The sequence below is a fragment of the Rhinopithecus roxellana genome, chromosome 6 (assembly GCF_007565055.1).
Source record: "Rhinopithecus roxellana isolate Shanxi Qingling chromosome 6, ASM756505v1, whole genome shotgun sequence".
NCBI lineage: Eukaryota > Metazoa > Chordata > Mammalia > Primates > Cercopithecidae > Rhinopithecus > Rhinopithecus roxellana.
Genome location: NC_044554.1, coordinates 49,770,940 through 49,789,676, shown reverse-complemented (window position 1 = coordinate 49,789,676; position 18,737 = coordinate 49,770,940). Strand labels below are relative to the sequence as shown.

At 42.4% G+C, this 18,737-nt stretch overlaps 1 protein-coding gene across 1 annotated transcript; it reads left to right on the top strand.

Moving 5' to 3' along the window:
- The first annotated feature begins 7,159 nt into the window (after positions 1 to 7,159).
- Positions 7,160 to 15,174, top strand: PIP (prolactin induced protein). Its single transcript, XM_010379388.2, has 4 exons — positions 7,160 to 7,296; positions 10,305 to 10,410; positions 14,501 to 14,615; positions 14,946 to 15,174. The coding sequence occupies exons 1-4, from the start codon at positions 7,202 to 7,204 to the stop codon at positions 15,068 to 15,070; spliced, it is 441 nt and encodes a 146-aa protein (XP_010377690.2). The 5' UTR covers positions 7,160 to 7,201; the 3' UTR covers positions 15,071 to 15,174.
- Positions 15,175 to 18,737: the final 3,563 nt, after the last annotated feature.

The window sequence follows — 18,737 nt, the reverse complement described above, 5'->3', positions numbered from 1 at the left end:
CTTTGGGATAAAAACTTAGTTTATAGTTTAAAACAAAGACAGCACCTTCTCAAAGCAGACCTTCTTGCCTGGGGACTAGATTGCCTTTATAGGACTAACATTAGCCACAAGATAAGAAATTGTGGTTTCAGAGTCATGCAGCTGAAGGCTACAAGATTCTGACCCTCCCTAAACTGCTCCAAAAGATCAGTGCTTGAGATATTTTGCAGACCCTGCATTTGATGAATCAGCTGGCACCACCCAGATTGATTAACTGGCTCATCTGATCTTGTGGCCCCTACCCAGGAACTGACTCAGTGTAAGAAGACAGCTTTGACTTCCTATTATTTCATCCCTGGCTGGCCAATCAGCACTCCTGGCTCACTGGCTTCTCCAAACCCCCAAGTTGTCCTTAAAAACTCTGATCCCTGAATGCTCTGGGAGACTGATGTGAGTAACAAAACTCCAGTCTCCCATACAGCCTGCTCTGCATGAATTACTCTTTCTCTATTGCAAGTCCTGTCTTGATGAATTGGCACTCTGTCTAGGCAGCAGGCAAGGTGTACCCCTTGGGTGTTTACAAGGACAGCTTCAACCCCATATGATTTCATCTCCAACCCAACCAATCATCAGCAAGCACCCATTACCTGGCCACTGCCACCCTTTCCCCAAACTGGCTTTGAAAAAATCCTCTTAACTATGAGCTTGGATGAGATTTATTTGAGTACCACTTCCATCTCCCACGTGGTGTGGCCAGCCTCAGGTCTATTAAACTTTCTTTACTGCAATGCCATGGTCTTTCTTTGTGCAGCAAGCAGAGAGAACCCCTCAGGCAGTTACAATTGAAAAACAGGCAAAGGCTTGAATAGGCACCTCACAAAAGGGAATATATAATATCCAGATGACATATAAAAAGGCTAAATACCACTAATAATCACAAACATTCAAAGTAAAATCACAACAAGCTCCACTACATATCCACCAGAAAAGCCAAGATTAAAAGCATTGACAATGTTAAATACTGGGAAACTTGTTCGATGTACAAAATGGCACCACAACTTTGGAAAACATTTTGATATTCTTGTGAAAATGAATAACATTTAAAATCTGTTAGAACACTGCAAACTCTTTAAACTTTGAGAGAGCTGTTACTGTGATCTGAGTCATGTAGCATGTTTTGCAATTCTGCTTCTTAGATTATAGCTTAACCCTCTTCCTCATTGCTCTGGCTCTGTAAATGACTAAGAAAGACCAGAGACCAGACCGCCTCCTTCTAATCACTGATATTTATTCTAGATTAACTGCTTCCTTTATTGTTCTGTACCTAACTCAGACCAGTTTGCACCCCCAAAAGAGACCCCCTGACAGTTACATCTTCAGTGTGGAATGTTAGACACATCTTTCCAGAAAGAAAAAAAACCACCTCAACTAATCAGATCATTGTAACTATGCATTAAGCCTTCCATAGAAAGGTGTTGAAATTCTGCTAAACTTCCCTAAACTTGATCTATATAAATGATCTGAAACTTTTACACTTTGGAACACTGACTTCCATTCTTTGGAATCTGTGCTTGCTGGTGGGCACATCCTCAAGCATTGTGCTTGAATAAACTCGCTTTCAACTAGATTCTGACCTTTTTGATTATTTTAGGATGACATTCTCTATTAAAAACACAGGTACACATACTACATATGTACGGGAACACAGCAACTTACCACATCTTTTTCCCTTTCCTCCTAAGCACACAGCTATACTAAATTTCCCAATGTCTCTTGCAGTTTGATTTGGCTATATGACTAAGCTGTGACCATGGGGACAAAGAATGAACGACATTCTATGATTTGGAAGCCACTTCCAAATCTTGCCCATTAAAAAAATAACCCTCCATAATTCTCCATCCTCTCTTTCACCTCTTAAAAGCTGAATACTAATACCCGAAGAAAACAAAACTATTTCACCCAAAAAGATACTCCTTTGACATACTTTGAGATGGCTGTTAGAGGATCTGCAAACAGAAGCAGTGCTGCAAAGCTATCTTTTGTGGGGAAGATTGGCGTCTGTAGAGAATCTGCATTGATGCAACAGGCTTTTTTTAAGGTCCTCCCTTGCAGATCTAGGAAAGATTAACTGAGAGTCTGATACCTTTAAAGGTCTGAAAGAAACATTTACCACCTACTCTCTCTAAGGGCTACTACCTGTGAGATTTCACCTGCATAGTAAGGACTAAGCTCCGTTTTTTGTTTTTTTGTGTGTTTTTTTGGGGGTGTGTATGTGTGTGTGTGTGTGTGTGTATTTGTTTGTTTTAATCTTGGCCAAATTCCTATCTAAGGTGTCTGGAGACCGTAAAATCTCATCATATGGGTTTTATTTTAACCCTGTATATTGTGACTTACTTTCCAATCTGACTCTGGCATAACAAGGAAGAAAATGAAAATATTTTACGCCCAAATACATTTCCTTGCCATGCCTTGAAATTGCCCTGTAAAGTCTCTTGTGGAAAAAAATCACATTCTATAGAGAATCCCCTTACTCCTTTCTTTTCCTTCCTTCCTTTCCAGGTCCAGGAGATAATCACCTAAGAGCCAGGCATCCTTTTAAGTCCGATAAGAAACATTTGCAACCTGCTCTCTCTGAAGTCTGCTATCTGAGAGCTTCTTCTGCACGATAAAACTTGATCTCCACAATCTTTATCTTAACCTGAACATTTTCTTTCTATTGAGCCCAGGTCTTCAGATAAACTCAACCAATTGTCAAACAGAAAATGTTTAAATTTACCTGTAGCCTAGACCTCTCCCCCGGCCCCCACGCTTGAGTTGTCCTGCCTTTCTGAACCAAACCAATGTATTTCTTAAATGTATTTGATGGATGTCTCATGCCTCCCTTAAAATACATAAAACCAAGTTGTACCCCGACCTCCTTGGGCACATGTTCTCAGGATCTCCTGAGGGCTGTGTCACAGGCCATGATCACTCATATATGGCTTAGAATAAATCTCCTAAAATATTTTACAGAATTTAACTCTTTTGGTCGACAATAGCAAGACCACCTTTGCTAGCCAGGCTTCCTCTTCTCCCCTTCCATAACCTGCAGCACCACTGTAACCTGATATAGTACCATAATCTGGTTTTGGCCATGCTCCAAGACCTTATTCTTTCTGTAACCTCAAGATGGTACGTGAGCTTCTGTACCCCCATGGAGGAGTTGGAGGTAATCACTCTGTCATTCTCTCCCATGCACGTTAATAAACTAATAAACTTGTATGTCATTTCTCCTATTAATCTACTTTTTGTCAGTTTATTTTTCAGTGAAATTTCAGAAGGCAGAAAAAAATTTTTCCCTTGACCCCTACATCACCAGGGTGACCTTAGAAATGACACTAAAGGCCGGGCATGGTGACTCATGCCTGTAATTCCAGCACTTTAGGAGACCGAGGGGGGCAGATCACCTGAGGTCAGGAGTTTGAGACCAGCCTGGACAACATGGTGAAACCCCATCTCTACTAAAAATAAAAAAATTAGCTGGGCATGGTGGCAAGCGCCTGTAATCCTGGCTACTCAGGCGGCTGAGACAGGAGAATCATTTGAACTTAGGAGGTGGAGGTTGCGGTGAGCCAAGATTGCACCACTGCACTCCAGTCTGAGTGACAAGAGTGAAATTCCATCAAAAAAATTAAAAAAGGAAGAAAGAAAGAAAAAGAAAGAAAGAAAGAAAGAAAGAAAGAAAGAAAGAAAGAAAGAAAGAAAGAAAGAAAGAAAGAAAGAAAGAAAGAAAGGATCCTAAAGATGACAGAGTTTCTAAGAAAAGAGTCACACTCCAACTTCTCTCACCTCTGAGAGATTTTGCTTGAATATAACCTACTCTAAGAAACAACTCATTACATCTTCAGTATGCATTGGATGCCCTTGTACAAGTCTTGTGCCAATTATGCTTTTATTAAGTAAGAGGAAACATAGAGTAGTCACTCTAAGTGCCAACTCCAGATTCACTTCTATCTGGGTTCCAATGGTTTGGCTTAGTCATATGGCCAAGCCATACTGCAGTACCTTTGTTATTTGTTGGCTCTGTGACTGAACAACTTATTAAAACCTCTGTGAGTTTCCTTTTCTCAACTTTAAACTATTGCTACATCAATAAATAGACTAGATAAGTGTTTAAGGACATAGACTCTGGTATCAGACTACTTGATTTTGAACCCCTAACACTGCCAGTTACTAACTTTGCAACTTGTTCTCACCAGTAGGCAGTGCAGTGGTTAAAGGATCATGTTCCAGGGCCAGACTGCCAGCGTGGAAATTCTGGCCCCATCCAAAGGTGTATTCACCATTAAGTTAATGGCATAAAGCCTCAGGGCTTCCTACTTATGGGTGCCTCCTCCAAGATCCTGTACCTGTAGTTTACATTTGTGAGTTTGGATTCTATTTCAAAAAGAGGTTCTCAGATACTGTAAATCAAAACTCAGATTCCACAAAACCTGCATGCAAAGGTGACTCTGCCATATACTGGCTATATGATCTGGGCTAGATATTTATCTCCTGGGTCTCTGTGTATCCTCTTGTAAAACGGAATAAAAATGGCAACCACCTTCACAGGGTTGTAATAAAGGTTGAACTAATATATGTTAAAGTGTTTAGAGCAGTGTAATGCACACAGCATATGCTTCACATGTGTTGGTGTCTATAACTCCCTGTCTTTGTCCATTCCTTATCTTCTTCTCATGAGCCCTGTCAGAACTAAGATCATCTTTCTCTTTGTAAGCTTAGCCTGTGGCAAGCTTCGCTTATATCTTAACCCATTCCCTCTGGGACTATACACATTCTCTTACATAAACTTCCTGAGTTGTTTACAAACTGATTTTATCAACCTTTATTTGATTTCTTAAACCTAGACTTTTTCCTTCTTTATGGCATAATAATTATGTTTTCTTTTTCTCCCTAATTTCTTCTTACTCAAGGGACCTCAAGCTTTTCTCCTAAGGTTTTCAGCTGATTCAATGAGTCTGACCCATATTGTGGAGGTAATTTGTTTTACTCAAATTTTGCTGATTTAAATGTTAATCACATTTAAAACAAACAAACAAACAAAAACTTCACAGCAACATCTAAGCTGCTGTTTTTCCAAAAAGTGGGCACCATGCCTAGCTAAGCTAACAAATAAAAGTAACCATCACAGCAGTCATGGCCTGAATAAGATTTGTCCTGGACCAGGCACAGTGGCTCACGTCTGTAATCCCAGGACTTTGGGAAGCTGAGGCAGGCGGATCACTTGAGGTCAGGAATGTGAGATCAGCCTGGCCAACATGGTGAAACCTCATCTCTACAAAAGACACAAAAATTAGCCGGGTACGGTGGCACCTGCCTATAATCCCCGCTACTCGGGAGGCTGAGGCTTGAGAATTTCCTGAACACAGGAGGTGGAGGTTGCAGTGAGTTGAGATCATGCCACTGCACTCCAGCCTGGCTGACAGAGTGAGATTCTGTCTCAAAAAAAAAAAAAAAAAAAAAAAAAAAAACCAACTTGTTTTGTACATTGAAGGATTGTAGGTATTGCAGTTTCCTGCTGGCTCACAGAAGAATAGCCTCATTACCTTCAATAGATGCTCTTAACCCATTGTCATCTGCCTTCCTCTGGACACTGCCTTTTGGGAGTGCTGGAGTTATATCCTCAAGGACAGGACTATGCCTTCAAAGAGCCCAGCAAAGAACTTTTCCTGCATTTTCCCACACAGATACTTCCTAGATTCTTCTGCCTTATGCCTGCCTTGGTCAGTCTAGCTAGTGTGTGCTTCAAATGGAAATTATTCAAGTGAGAAGGACCAGGTGTAAAGACAATTTAAATGTGGGAAAAGGCTTACAAAGGAAGGTCACTGTGACCCTCGCGAGCACTGTTCTTGAGTGGATAGGGTATAAACAGGGAATAAAGCCTGTGATCATGAGAACAGCTGAAGTTTTAAGTGAGCAATGACATGAATGGTGTCCAATTCAAAGGGAAGAGAAAGTAGATGCAGGAGAGATACATCCAGAAAGCAGAAGCACACACTTACACTTTAGCTCTGAATCCTGGCTAAAGCAACATACAGAGGCGGTAACTCCTAGAACTTTGATTTTCACTCTCTTACCAGAGAGGCTCTTCCTGGGCAACTGTCTGCCACGCAAAGGATAGAAACAAATCCCATAGTGTTGCAAGTTATAGGTTAAGGAACAGATTTAATTTCATAAGGAGAAATAGCACAATGCCAGTGTCAGCAAGAGTAAGTCTCCCCATCATCCCAAGGAGAGGAATTCTACAACCTGGGTATCTACTGGACATAATATGGGCTCCATTCTCACAGAAGGAGTCCTTTCCATTGCGGGTCTTCCTATGTGGCTTACGCATGAGACAAGTGTAAGAAAGTGGTCATGTCAATAAGAAAATGAGCCAGCTCTTTGGTGCCAAGAAGTCTGATTTGGGGGTGCCAGCCATTTATAGGAATTGTCTAGAATTAAAATATCACCCTGCCTTGGGGGTTGTGGGGCAGCTGGGGATCTTGGGCATCTGTGATATATTGCAACCACGCCTGAAATTAAGAAGAACTCAATGATAATAAACACCTTTACGTCACCCAGTGTCTTGAACTTACTTTCCCATCACGCAGAGCAGCTCAGGTCTTCTCTAGCTCTTCCACCTCATGATGGGTAGTGACTGCCAGGGAAGTCTTGATCATCCTAGCCCTCTAAGAAACGTTCTGAATAGTATTGCATCTTGAGCTCACTATAATTTGATCAAGCAAAGATGTTCTATGCCTGTGGTCTGAAACCCGCCACCACAGCTGGGTTCTCTGCTTTCAGAGACCAGGAGAGCAGTGACTGAAGCTCAGACTACACACAGCACTTCAGACAGGCAAATTAGGAGGGAAAAGAAAACTGAATCTGTAAACTCGGGTAAAACTGGTGAATCTTTTGAAGTCCCAGCCATTTTGAGAAACTCTGACACTGAAAAAATAAGGAAGAACAATCTAACTCCTCTCTCAAATGCTGCCATTCTAGCTGAGTGTTGATTTTTTCTTAGAAAAACAAACTTTGGGTCAACAAGGAAAGATCACGAGATGGGAGGGTGAGTGGGTGATTCACCTCATGGATCTCCCTGGCAGCTCTTGCACTTCCTTGATCAATCTGTACATAAGAAGTGTGCTAGGCACCTGGGACACCACTTCACGGGGACACATTGCCTTCTGTTTTCTCCAGCATGCGCTCGCTCCAGCTCCTGTTCAGGGCCAGCCCTGCCACCCTGCTCCTGGTTCTCTGCCTGCATTTGGGGACCAACAAAGCTCAGGAAAACACGTGAGCCATGCCCTTCTCTTCCCCACAAAAAAAAAAAAAACCTTGAAGGGAGGGCTCCTCTCCCAATCTGGAAATCTATGTATCTCTTTCTGAGAATTTCTTTCAACTTCTCAGAACTCTAGTCCCAGGAGCTCCCATGGACCTCCTGCCAGGTTCCACTTCTGTCCTCTTAGGAAGCCCCAACTCCTCTCACATTTTTTCTGGGTGTTTCTGCATTGCCAGTGGAGATAAAGCTCCAAATGTACCTACAGGCTATAATTAGTAGTTAGGCTTCATCTAACATGCTGATCCATATCTTGTTCATAATTTATACCTTTGTTCAGATTTCTGCTCAGTAAACTTAACCTTCTCACACCTTGCCTCCTAGAAGAGAAGCATAACAGATCTGAGTTCCAATGGCAGCTTAGGGCAGCTTTGGCAGGACTGGCTAAAGGACCAGAGGTCCTGGCCACTGCCCTGTGGTCTAAGATTGAGCTAGACTGGCAGCTTAGACATTCTTCCTAACCTGAAGTCTGAAGATGAATATGAGCACCTCTTGCTCTCATGTGTACTGGGACCTGAGAGCACAGGTTCGGAAGTCAACTTATTGAGAACATATGTGTGAAGGAAGCAGAAAAATTGGAGCAAGTAAAATAAAGTAGAAAATGGAGCCAGGGGTCTGGGAAAAAGCAGCTATACCCAATCTAGAGAATTTTCTCTATAGCAGTAGGGTTTATAATGCTGGGTTTCTGAGTTGTGATCTTGGAGGTACTCTCTGTGGCATGGCCAGATATCCTGTCCTGGAGGAAACTGTTCAGAGTTTGACAAGCTGATGTAATGGAGGCAAGTGTCCCAAGAAACCCTGCGTGGGACAGGTTCAGATCCCACCCCCTCCCCACCAGATGACAGTCAACTTAGCCCTGAAGGGTAGCAAGGTATACAAATAACCTATGCTAATTAGGCTTATCAACCATCCTGATTTACCCAGGACTTTCCTGGTTGTAGCATTGAAACTCCACCCTCCCCCACCACCTCCACAGCCCATTCTAGAAAAGACCTCAGTCCTGGGTAAACTGAGATGGTTAGTCACTCGAGCTAAGCTGGTCATCCTATCAATCTGAAACTCATATACAAATGGGAGAGATTTTGAAGTTATTTAGGTATTTATACCCCTTTCCTGTGCACTGGGCACTACAGCAGTTGGCACCCAAAAATAGAATCTCTCTGAAATCTAAGATGCTTTGCCCCAAGAAAATGGGGCTGTGAGACACTGTGGGCTAAGAAACTCAATTCCCTTCTATCCCACACAATAACAAAGGTCCCTAGCCAGGAGTTTCTAGAAAAGAGAAAGTAACTCTCCTGGCCCTGAACCCAGTCCTCATTAACTGAAGAAGAATATCTGACTATTTTATTTGTCTCCATTTCCTTTCCCTTTCAGTTTGCGGTGTATGATCTAAATATAGAGAAGTATCTAAAGTTCCCAAACATGGCCATATGTCCAGATTTCCTAAGGAGCTAAATAAATACAAATTCCTAAACCCTACCTAGGGACCAAAGAAGGAGGATCTTCAAAGATGCTCTTACAAATACCTCCAGTGCACTGAGATGTTTGCTGGGTTTTTAAAAATGTTATTTTATTTTATTTTTCCATAAGTTACTGGGATACAAATGGTATTTGGTTACGTAAGTTCTTTTGTGATGATGTGTGAGATTTTGGTGCACCCATCACCTGAGCAGTATACACTGCACCATATTTGTAGTCTTTTATCCCTCACCACCCCTCTCCCACTCTTCCTTCCAAGTCCCCAAAGTCCATTGTATCATTCTTATGCCTTTGCGTCCTCAGAGCTTGGTTCCCACGTATCAGTGAAAACTCACGATGTTTGGTTTTCCATTACTGAGTCAGTGCACTTAGAATAATAGTCTCCAATCTCATACAGGCCACTGCAAATGCTGTTAATTCATTCCTTATTACGGCTGAGTAGTATTCCATCCTCTCTATATATAGAGAGAGGATGGAATGTATATATGTGTGTGTGTGTGTGTGTGTGTATATATACACACACCACAGTTTCTTTATCCACTCATTGATTGATGGGCATTTGGGTTGGTTCTGCGATTTTATAACCGTGAATTGTGCTGCTATAAACATGTATGTGCAAGTATCTTTTTTGAATAATGACTTCTTTTCCTCTGGGTAGATACCCAGCAGTGGGATTGCTGAATCAAATGGTGGTTCTATTTTTAGTTCTTTAAGGAATGTTCACACTGTTTTCCATGGTGGTTGTAGTAGTTTACATCCCCACCAGCAGTGTAGAAGTGTTCCCTGATCACTGCATCCACGCCAACATCTAGTGTTTTTTGATTTTTTGATTACGGCCATTCTTGCAGGAGTAAGGTGGCATCGCATTGTGGTTTTGATTTGCATTTCCCTGATCAAGAGGTTTGCTAGTTTAATGTGATTCTGTTCCTAGAAAATTTTCTCCTAATAATGACTTGAGCTCTCCCACTCAGTAGACAACCACCAGAGCCTATAGGATGTTATCAGGAAATGGCATGTGGTATTGTACATTTTTTCTTTTTAAAAACTTGTGTTTGGCCAATGGAAGGGAAGAAGATGCTCATTGATTGATGGGCAGTTGGGCTGGTTCCATGATTTTGCAGTTGTGAATTATGCTGCCATAAACATGCATGCGCAAATATCTTTTCTGAATAATGACTTCTTTTCCTCTGGTAGATACCCAGTAGTGGGATTGCTGGATCAAATGGTAGTTCTACTTTTAGTTCTTTAAGGAATCTTAAAGTAAGGTGTCCTAGTTGTTTTATTAAACAAAACTAAATCTGTGCGAAGTAACCAACCCAATCAACACACGAAAATTCCAGGGGATTCTGATGCTGAACAATTGATCCAAGCCCTGTAATTTCCCTCCCTTGCCCATCTGGTGCCCCTTCCCCTGTTCATGGCTCCCCCTCTCACTCAAAGATTCTTCTCTGATCTTGGTGTTCTGATTCTCTCTTCCCACAATCAGTCGGAGGATCATAATACAGAATTTTGAGATCCCCACAATAGCAAATCGAGATGAGGAAGTCACTGCAATGCTTCAAGTTCAAACAGAATTGAAAGAATGCATGGTGGTAAGTAGAGGACTGGGGGCGTGACTTCAAAAAATAATTCAATTCCTTGATTATAAATATAATTTAATTAATCTCTCACTTTAATAATGTACAGTGTACTTAAGAAAACATTCTCATATATGTTATGCTACTTGAGGCTCAGAACAACTGTGGGAGCTTGGGACAGATGACTTCTCATTTTCCAGATGAAGAAATTCGAATCCAGGGAAGTCTAGGATAAATAAGAAAGAAAGGAAGAAGGAATAGGAAGTGAGAAAGAGGGAAAAAGAAAAAAGTGTAAGAGCTAGTGGAGAACCGGTTAGAGTCCTTCCAAGGTCCTGAGCATGTTTAGTTTAGGATGGAGGGAGGGGAGAATAGAAAGTGGCAACTCCACACCATAGGTTGAGGCGGGTGGACAGAAGAGAACATGCAGGATATGACTCTTCCTCTCCAATAAGCACTGAGCGACTCTACTGTCCTCTTGACTTCTTCTGCTCCTTTGCTCTGGGTCGCCAGAAGTTGACTCTTGTTCCAGCCTCCCCATCCTGACAAGGAGCTCATACTCATCTCCTCCTTTTCCCCAAGTTCAGAAGTCCAGTCTCTGAACAAGGTCAGAGGTTTTCAAATGGTAATGTGCCTAAAACTCACTCAGGGATCTTGTTAAAATGCATTTTCATTCAGCAAGTCTGGGGAGAGATTAGAGCTTCTGGGCTTTTTTTTTTTTTTTTTTTTTTTTTTTGAGACGGAGTCTCACTCTGATGCCCAGGCTGGAGTGCAGTGGCGCAATCTCGGCTCACTGCAACCTCCACCTCCCAGGGTCAAGCAACTCTTCTGCCTCAGCCTCCCAAGTAGCTGGGACTATAGGCGCACGCTACCACGCCCGGCTAATTTTTGTAATTTTAGTAGAGACGGGTTTCACCATATTGGCTAGGGTGGTCTCGAACTCCTGATCTCGTGATCCACCCGCCTCAGCCTCCCAAAGTGCTGGGATTACAGGTGTGAGCCACTGCGCTTGGCTTCTGGGTTTTAACAGATGCCCAAGGCACACCAAGGCTATGCCCAAAAGACCACATTTTGAGCAGCTTGAAATTAGAGCATTATCCCTCCTGTCTAGCTGCCAAGGACCAGAAGTAAAAGAAACTTATGCAGTTATTAATCCACAGTGAATCTTCCCTGGGACACTGGTTGTGTGTCCTTTTCCTAGTCATTGATCTCAGGTGTCACAAGCATGCAAACTGCCCCCACTACCTTTGTTCTAGGGCCAAGACCCACGCATCCACCATCTCCCCTACTCCCTCCCCAGACCCTTCGTGAAGGACACCCTCTATCAGGCAGCACAAGTATTTCCTTACCAGATAAGTTTCCTAATTCAAATGAGACTTAAGGACAATGATTACATGCAAAATAACATTGAGAGCATGAAGACTGCTATTCAGTCAACTGCATTCTAGAAATACCCCCACACCTGTAAATAAAAATTCCTGGTCAATGACCAAAGAATATCACAGCTGCTTTGTCAAATTTTTCTATTTTCAGTCCAAGAATCTGAAACATGTACCCTAATTTGGGGTAGGAGCGAGGCTGAATCATAATTTTTCAACTTTGTATTTTGTTTATCACAAGCACAGGTGAGAATGAGAATATGAACATGTACATAATGTGTACATAAAATTTTTGTGAAAATGGTGGTTTCTGGTGGTAATAGTTAATGGTAGTGGTAGGTATAATAAGATATGTTTGAATCAATAAAATGGCATGTGACATAATTTTGTGCTTTTGTGATTAATAAAAGTATGCTTTTAAGAACCATGCTAGTACTCTAAAATAAAGCAATCTTTTCAAAACCCACCTAAGCACAACTAAAAGGGTAAGAAATCCTTAGACTAACTGACTTTGCAAACTAGAAATAATTTATGGGAAAGGAAATTTTGTTAGTTCTAGTCAACAAATTTTTATTTTTGGCTTCATTTTTCAAAGTATAACTATTTTAAAATTTTTATTAAAATATATTTATGGAACTATAAAATTCTTACCACCTAATCCTCATTTTCTATCATTTATAATGATTTTGCAACTGAATTTTTGAAAAAGTGAGGTTTAGGCTCATATTTATTTATTTTAGAATTAGCATAGAATATATCTACAATTGTATATTTGAATATAAAGATTGTATAATCCTTTAAAGCTGAAGGAAGCTTGTGGCAAAACACAATGCTTAAACATTTTTGTGCTACAGGCCATTTTGTGGGTTTCATGAAGTCTATGAAACATTTATCAGAAAATTGCTTCTAAATGTATGAAGTGCACTGGATTACAGAGAGAAACTACCACATTGAGTAATAGTGACTAACTTACACAAAATAAACTTGTGATGCAGTAACATATGTGTTCCTTTATCCACACATTAGCTGGGAAAGCAATACACTTAAAATATAGAGGAGTTGAATTGTATTTTATGAACACATTATCTGTGTGATGGATGTTGTTGCTTAGCTTGAAGAAGTACATTAAATTGCACTGGTCTTTGGCAAAACTTCCCACATGCCATGCCGGGCATGCAATGGATTCTGATCTCTTGTATAAGTGGTGTAAATTCCGATTCATGAAGATATGTTGTTGCAAATGTAATAGAAAGGTAAACAAAGCCGGGCACAGTGGCTCATGCCTGTAATCCCAGCACTTCAGGAGGCCAAAGTTGGTGAATCACCTGAGGTCAGGAGTTCGAGACCAGCTTGGTCAACATGGTGAAACTCCGTCTCTACTAAAAATACAAAAATTAGCCAGGCATGGTGGCAGGTGCCTGTAATCCCAGCTATTCAGGAGGCTGAGGCAGAAGAATCGCTTGAACCTGGGAGGCGGAGTTTGCAGTAAGCCACATTTGCGCCATTGCACTCCAGCCTGGGCAACAGAGTGAGACTGTCTCTTAAAAAACAAACAAACAAACAAACAAACAAACAAAACGAACAAGGCACGGGTAGGCTTCTCTAAAGAAACACCAGGATTCTCCAAGGCATTCTGAGTGAAACTCCAAGGATGAGAACACCTAAATTTACTGTTTGGGGCTGAAAGGCTACTTGGTGCAGAGTTGCCAGGTAGCTGAACAAGCTGCAGGAGATGGGGAGAATGGCACTGGGCCTCAGTCATGACCATGAGCCAGTCTGATAACTGCCATACATTCAAGGTAGTGCATGCAAGCAATATTTCGAACCTCTGAATCTGTACAATGATATGTACATATCTATGCTTCTTGTGATAAAATTGCACATACTGCTAATGGCACTGTGGTTCCTTGACAACATTCATAACTGAAGGAATGCTGAATTTCAATTAGAGGTTAGTAATAAAGATGCATTTTTTCCCTGCCTGAGTTCACAGACTCACTGGGTGCATCCACAGATCCCTCTGGTTCTATGGACCCCAGGATAAAACTGCTGTATTAAACGTTAACTGGACAAAATCTTCTGACTCCACTGAAATTTAGATATACAATAATCTGGGTCTTGAATTGCAAAGCACTCAAGTTAAAAAGAAATTTACATTCAAGATGTTATTTGCTTATCTAACAGCCAAGTTGGTAGTTAATTGTTTCCATCTCACAACTGAGGAAAGTAAGAGTGAGAGGCCTAACTCTAATCACCAAAGGTCAACAAGTCAGAGAGGAGCACAGCTGGGGCTTGGTCACAGCTCTGACAACAAGGCCTGACATCGGCTCCTACACCCAAGTGGCCAGGCTGCTGTCTCACCAGGTCTCAGAGTAAATGTGATTGCAGGTCGATTCCTGAAAGCTCTGGCTGGTGACTAAGGCAAGCGTGCTCCCCAGCTGGACAGCTGCCCTGGATGAGCTCTCCTTGCCCTGTGGACTCACTTGCAACTCTGTCTCCTCCTGAGCCTCTCCACACTGCTAAGGCAGGAGTTTGAGGGCGTTGGGAGGGAAAACCTTCTGACCTAGACTTTGGCTCCTGAAATGATACTACAACAATAGACTCCCCCTTGCCCTGGGCCCACCTCCACCCCCACTCTTCTCCTCCAGCTTATCCCTCTCTTATTTTTCCATCCATTACCCTTTCCCCAGAATAACAATGAGTTCCCCCTCCCACCTTCTCCTCACCAGGCTAAAGCTTACCTCATTAGTGACGTCCCTGTGGAAGGTGCATTTAACTACAAGTATACTCGCTGCCTATGTGAGGATTATCCAAATACCTACTACTGGGACTTTCATACGAACAGTAAGTACAGAAGTTGTCCAAGGAAGGAACTACCCACCAGCCACCAGGGAGGAGAAACTATAAACAGAAACATGAACTGCAAAACCAAGCAGGACTAGGACCTCGGGGCAGAAGGACAGAGGCGAGGGAGGGAAGAGCATGGGGACAGCAGATAGGGAAGGCACCCAGGTTCTAAGACAGAGGCATTGTGTGCAAAAAGTTGATACAGGAGACAAATTTGCAAAGGATTTGGGGAAACTGAACCCCAGGAGGCAGATGCCTGATATGAGTAGAAAAGACAGGACATGGCTGGGGTGTCTGAGAGATGATCTCTGTCCCCGTCTTTTTCAGGAACTGTGCGAATTGCAGCCGTCGTTGATATTACTCGGGAATTAGGCATCTGCCCTAATGATGCTGCTGTAACCCCCATCAATAAAAACCGGTTTTATACTATTAAAACCCTAGTGGTAGCATAATGGAAGTCCAGTCTGTTTGCCACATCCAGGTGATTTCCTCTAAGGAAACCTGGCTGGAATTTCTGTTGTGGTCTATAAAATAAACTTCTTAACACGCTTCTCCATGTTCTGTTGTATCTCCAAAATCTGCCCCTGAAGAACCCTAGATTACCTGAAATTTCTAGAACATTTGTCTTTCAAAGAACCTTTACTGAGGAGATTGTACAGGTTCTCACTGCCTATTGGTATGAAGACGGAGAGAAGAAGAAACTGGGAAGAGGAGCTATGCTCACAGACAGGAAAAGCAGTGGTCCTAAAGTTCATGGTAGGGCAGCACCAAGCCTCCCTGTTGCTTGGCGTCTCTCCATCCCACTGCCCTCCAGCAATGGCTCAGATCCCAGAAGACAGGAGTACTCTCGCGTGCAGCAGAGTCAGGATGGAGTCCGTGGCCCCCTAAATGAGCAGTAGCATTCTATGCTATTCTGTTGCTTGTTTTCAATGGATTGTGACACTCAGAGATATCAGGGTCCTGTGCAGCTCTGCCTGAGGAGCTCAGGCATAATAGAGGAGTAAAGGGGCAGAGGGAGCCCTGAGGGGCTTCATCCCAGAAGGCCAGCCCACAGACGTGGAATATGAGCAAGGATCAGGTGCATAAAGTGGGCAGAGGGCATTCTGGTAGATAGGACAGCAGGAACCAAGAGCCCAGAGCATGAAATAGTGGTTTGTTCAGCGCAGGTAAACACTTTCATATTGGGCAGGATTAAGTATACGTGGAAGAGTTAGAAGCAGATCTGGCAAGAGGACAGGAGCAAAATCAGGAGAGGCCAAGCAAATCCGGGCGAGAAAGTGGGACTATATCCCCTAGGCCAATGATCCTAAATACCAATCAGAATCCAGGGCAGGGAAATGTAATCATTGGAAAAGATCATTTTTATATTAATTAGGATTGTAACATTGTGAAACAGGAGAGTTACCTGACCTCCCTCACAGGACATGCGACAGGGGTGTGGCTCATCTGTTCAGCTGCTCAAACCTCTTAGAGGAGGAGGGGCACGCAGACGGACAGGCGCAGGAGCACAAGTGGGAGTGTGTTACAGTGCGCTCTTTTAGTCTTGCTGTCTACGGATAGCTTAAGTGTTCACCAGCTCAGTGGATCCTCTCTCTGCCTTTTTGCAAGGGCAGAGGGCTAGTGTGACAGCTTTCTGTATCCCAAGTTCTTGTCTAGCATCGCAGAAGAATCGGGTCACACATGAACTTGAAGGATAGTGAATGCGGGGTTTTATTGGGTGGTGGAGGTGGCTCTCAATGGGATGGATGGGGTGCCAGCCAGGGGATGGAGTGGGAAGATGATCTTCCCCTGGATGTTGGCTGTCCAGTGGCTGACTCTCCGTCCATCCCCAGCCGAACTCCTCCCTACGTTCAGACACTGCTTCCCTTCTCTCCTTCTCTGCTGTGCTATTCTGCCATTCATCTGCTCATCTGCTCGTCTCCTGCTGGAAATCCTGGGGTTCAAGGTTTATATGGGTACCGGATAGGGGCATAATGGGCCAAAAGGCAATTTTGGGGGCTCAAAAACAGGAATGTCTGTTCTCATTTAGGGCCGCAGGTTTCCAGGTTTGAGGGTGGGGCCCTTGCCAGGGAACCCCCCTCTTCTACCCAGTATTTCTCTATCTCCTGTCCATATCAATTGATCATATGCTTAACACGCACCAAAAATGTGAATAATTTTATTTACATGCTTTATCACATGCCCTATTTAAAACAATAACAGACATTAAATATTTATTCACTCAATAAATATTTATCAAGTACCTACATGTGTCATTACCTGCTTTCAGCACTTGGTTTTACAGAAGTAAATCAGGAATTTTTATCCTGTTCTTAAAATGCTTATATTCTTCCTGGGAAATAGAAAATAAATATGTATATGTTATTCTTACCTTTATTTATGGGAAAACTGAGATGAGAGAAGGTAATTAATTTGCACATAGCCAGCAAGTGGCAGAGCCAAGATTCGAACCACACAGGTAGTCTGGAGAGACCATGCTCCTAACTTCTATACTACCTGCATGTACTCCCTGACAGTCTCCTTTAGGCCCCTGAAAAGCCTCTACCAGAGAGCATTTCAAAATTGCAAATTTTATTTCTTCTGTAAATTATGTAAACACCTATATCCACCTTGATGTTTTGTTTTGTTCTGTTTTGTTTTCTTTTTTGAGACAGTGTCTCACTCATTTACCCAGGCTGGAGTGCAGTGGTGTGATAACGGTTCACTGCAGCCACAACCTCCTAGGTTCAAGTGATCCTCACACCTCAGCCTCCAGAGTAGCTGAGACTACAGGTAAGCACTACGCCACCTGGCTAATTTTTTTTATTTTATTTTTTTTTTTTATTTTTTATTTTTTTTTGAGACAGAGTCTCCCTCTGTTGCCCAGGCTCGAGTGCAGTGGCTTGATCTAGGCTCACTGCAAGCTCCGCCTCCCCAGTTCACGCCATTCTCCTGCCTCAGCCTCCCGAGTAGCTGGGACTACAGGTGCCCACCACCACGTCTGGCTAATTTTTTGTATTTTTAGTAGAGATGGGGTTTCACCATGTTAGCATGGATGGTCTCGATCTCCTGATGGGCCTCCCAAAGTGGTGGGATTACAGGCGTGAGCCACCGTGCCCAGCATTTTTTTTTTTTTTAGAAGAAATAAGGAAAAACAAAAATTAAAAAAAAAAAACTAATTAAAAAATAACAAATTCAGCCAGGTATAGTGGCACACACTTGAAGTTCTAGCTACTCAGGAGGCTGTGGAAAACAAAAAACAAAACAAAACAAAAAAAACAATAACAACCACCACTACCTTGGGCACTTTGACTCTTCCTTGTTCCAAATAAGAGACTATGCCTGTCATGGCTGCCTGGTCGATACACTTTCATCCTTTTAGAATAACACGTAAAGCCTTAAAATGCTCCGCAAATGTAACAGTTGCCCAATAAATGCTTTGTTTCATTATGCGAATTAATTAAGGCTGAGAAATGCATCATAATGAGTGGAAGGTTAAATTTTATAAGGTTGATAGTCCTCCTACAGAATTTTATAAGGTTGATAGTCCTCCTAACAGCTAGTTTCACCTTGTATTACCATTTGCTTCCTATAGCTCTCAGCCAGACATTTTCCATTTCAGGGGAAAGTTTACTGAGTGGGTGTGACAGGGAATATTTATGAAAGAAATCAACTTTTTCAAAAGTAACTCCTATGATAAAATGTGTTTACATTTGTTGGGAGCAACATGAAATAGCATCTGTATATGGAGAGGTCTGGAAAGAAGACAGAGGAGTTTAGGATAAACAAAAAACAATGTCAGTGCCAGGCACGGTGGCTCACACCTGTAATTCCAGCACTTTGGGAGGCCGAGGTGGGAGGATCACTTTAGGTCAGGAGTTCGAGACCAGCCTAGCCAGCATAGTGAAGCCCCGTCTCTACTAAAAATACAAAAATTAGCTGGGCATGGTAACACACCTGTAGTCCCAACTACTTGGGAGGCTGAGGCAGGAGAATCGCTAGAACCTGGGAGGCGGAGGTTGCAGGGAGCCAAGATCATACCACTGCATTCCAGCCTGGGCTATAGAGTGATCCTCTGTCTCAAAAAAAAAAAAAAAAAAAAAAAAAAAAAAAAAAAAAAAAAAAACCTAAAAATACAGG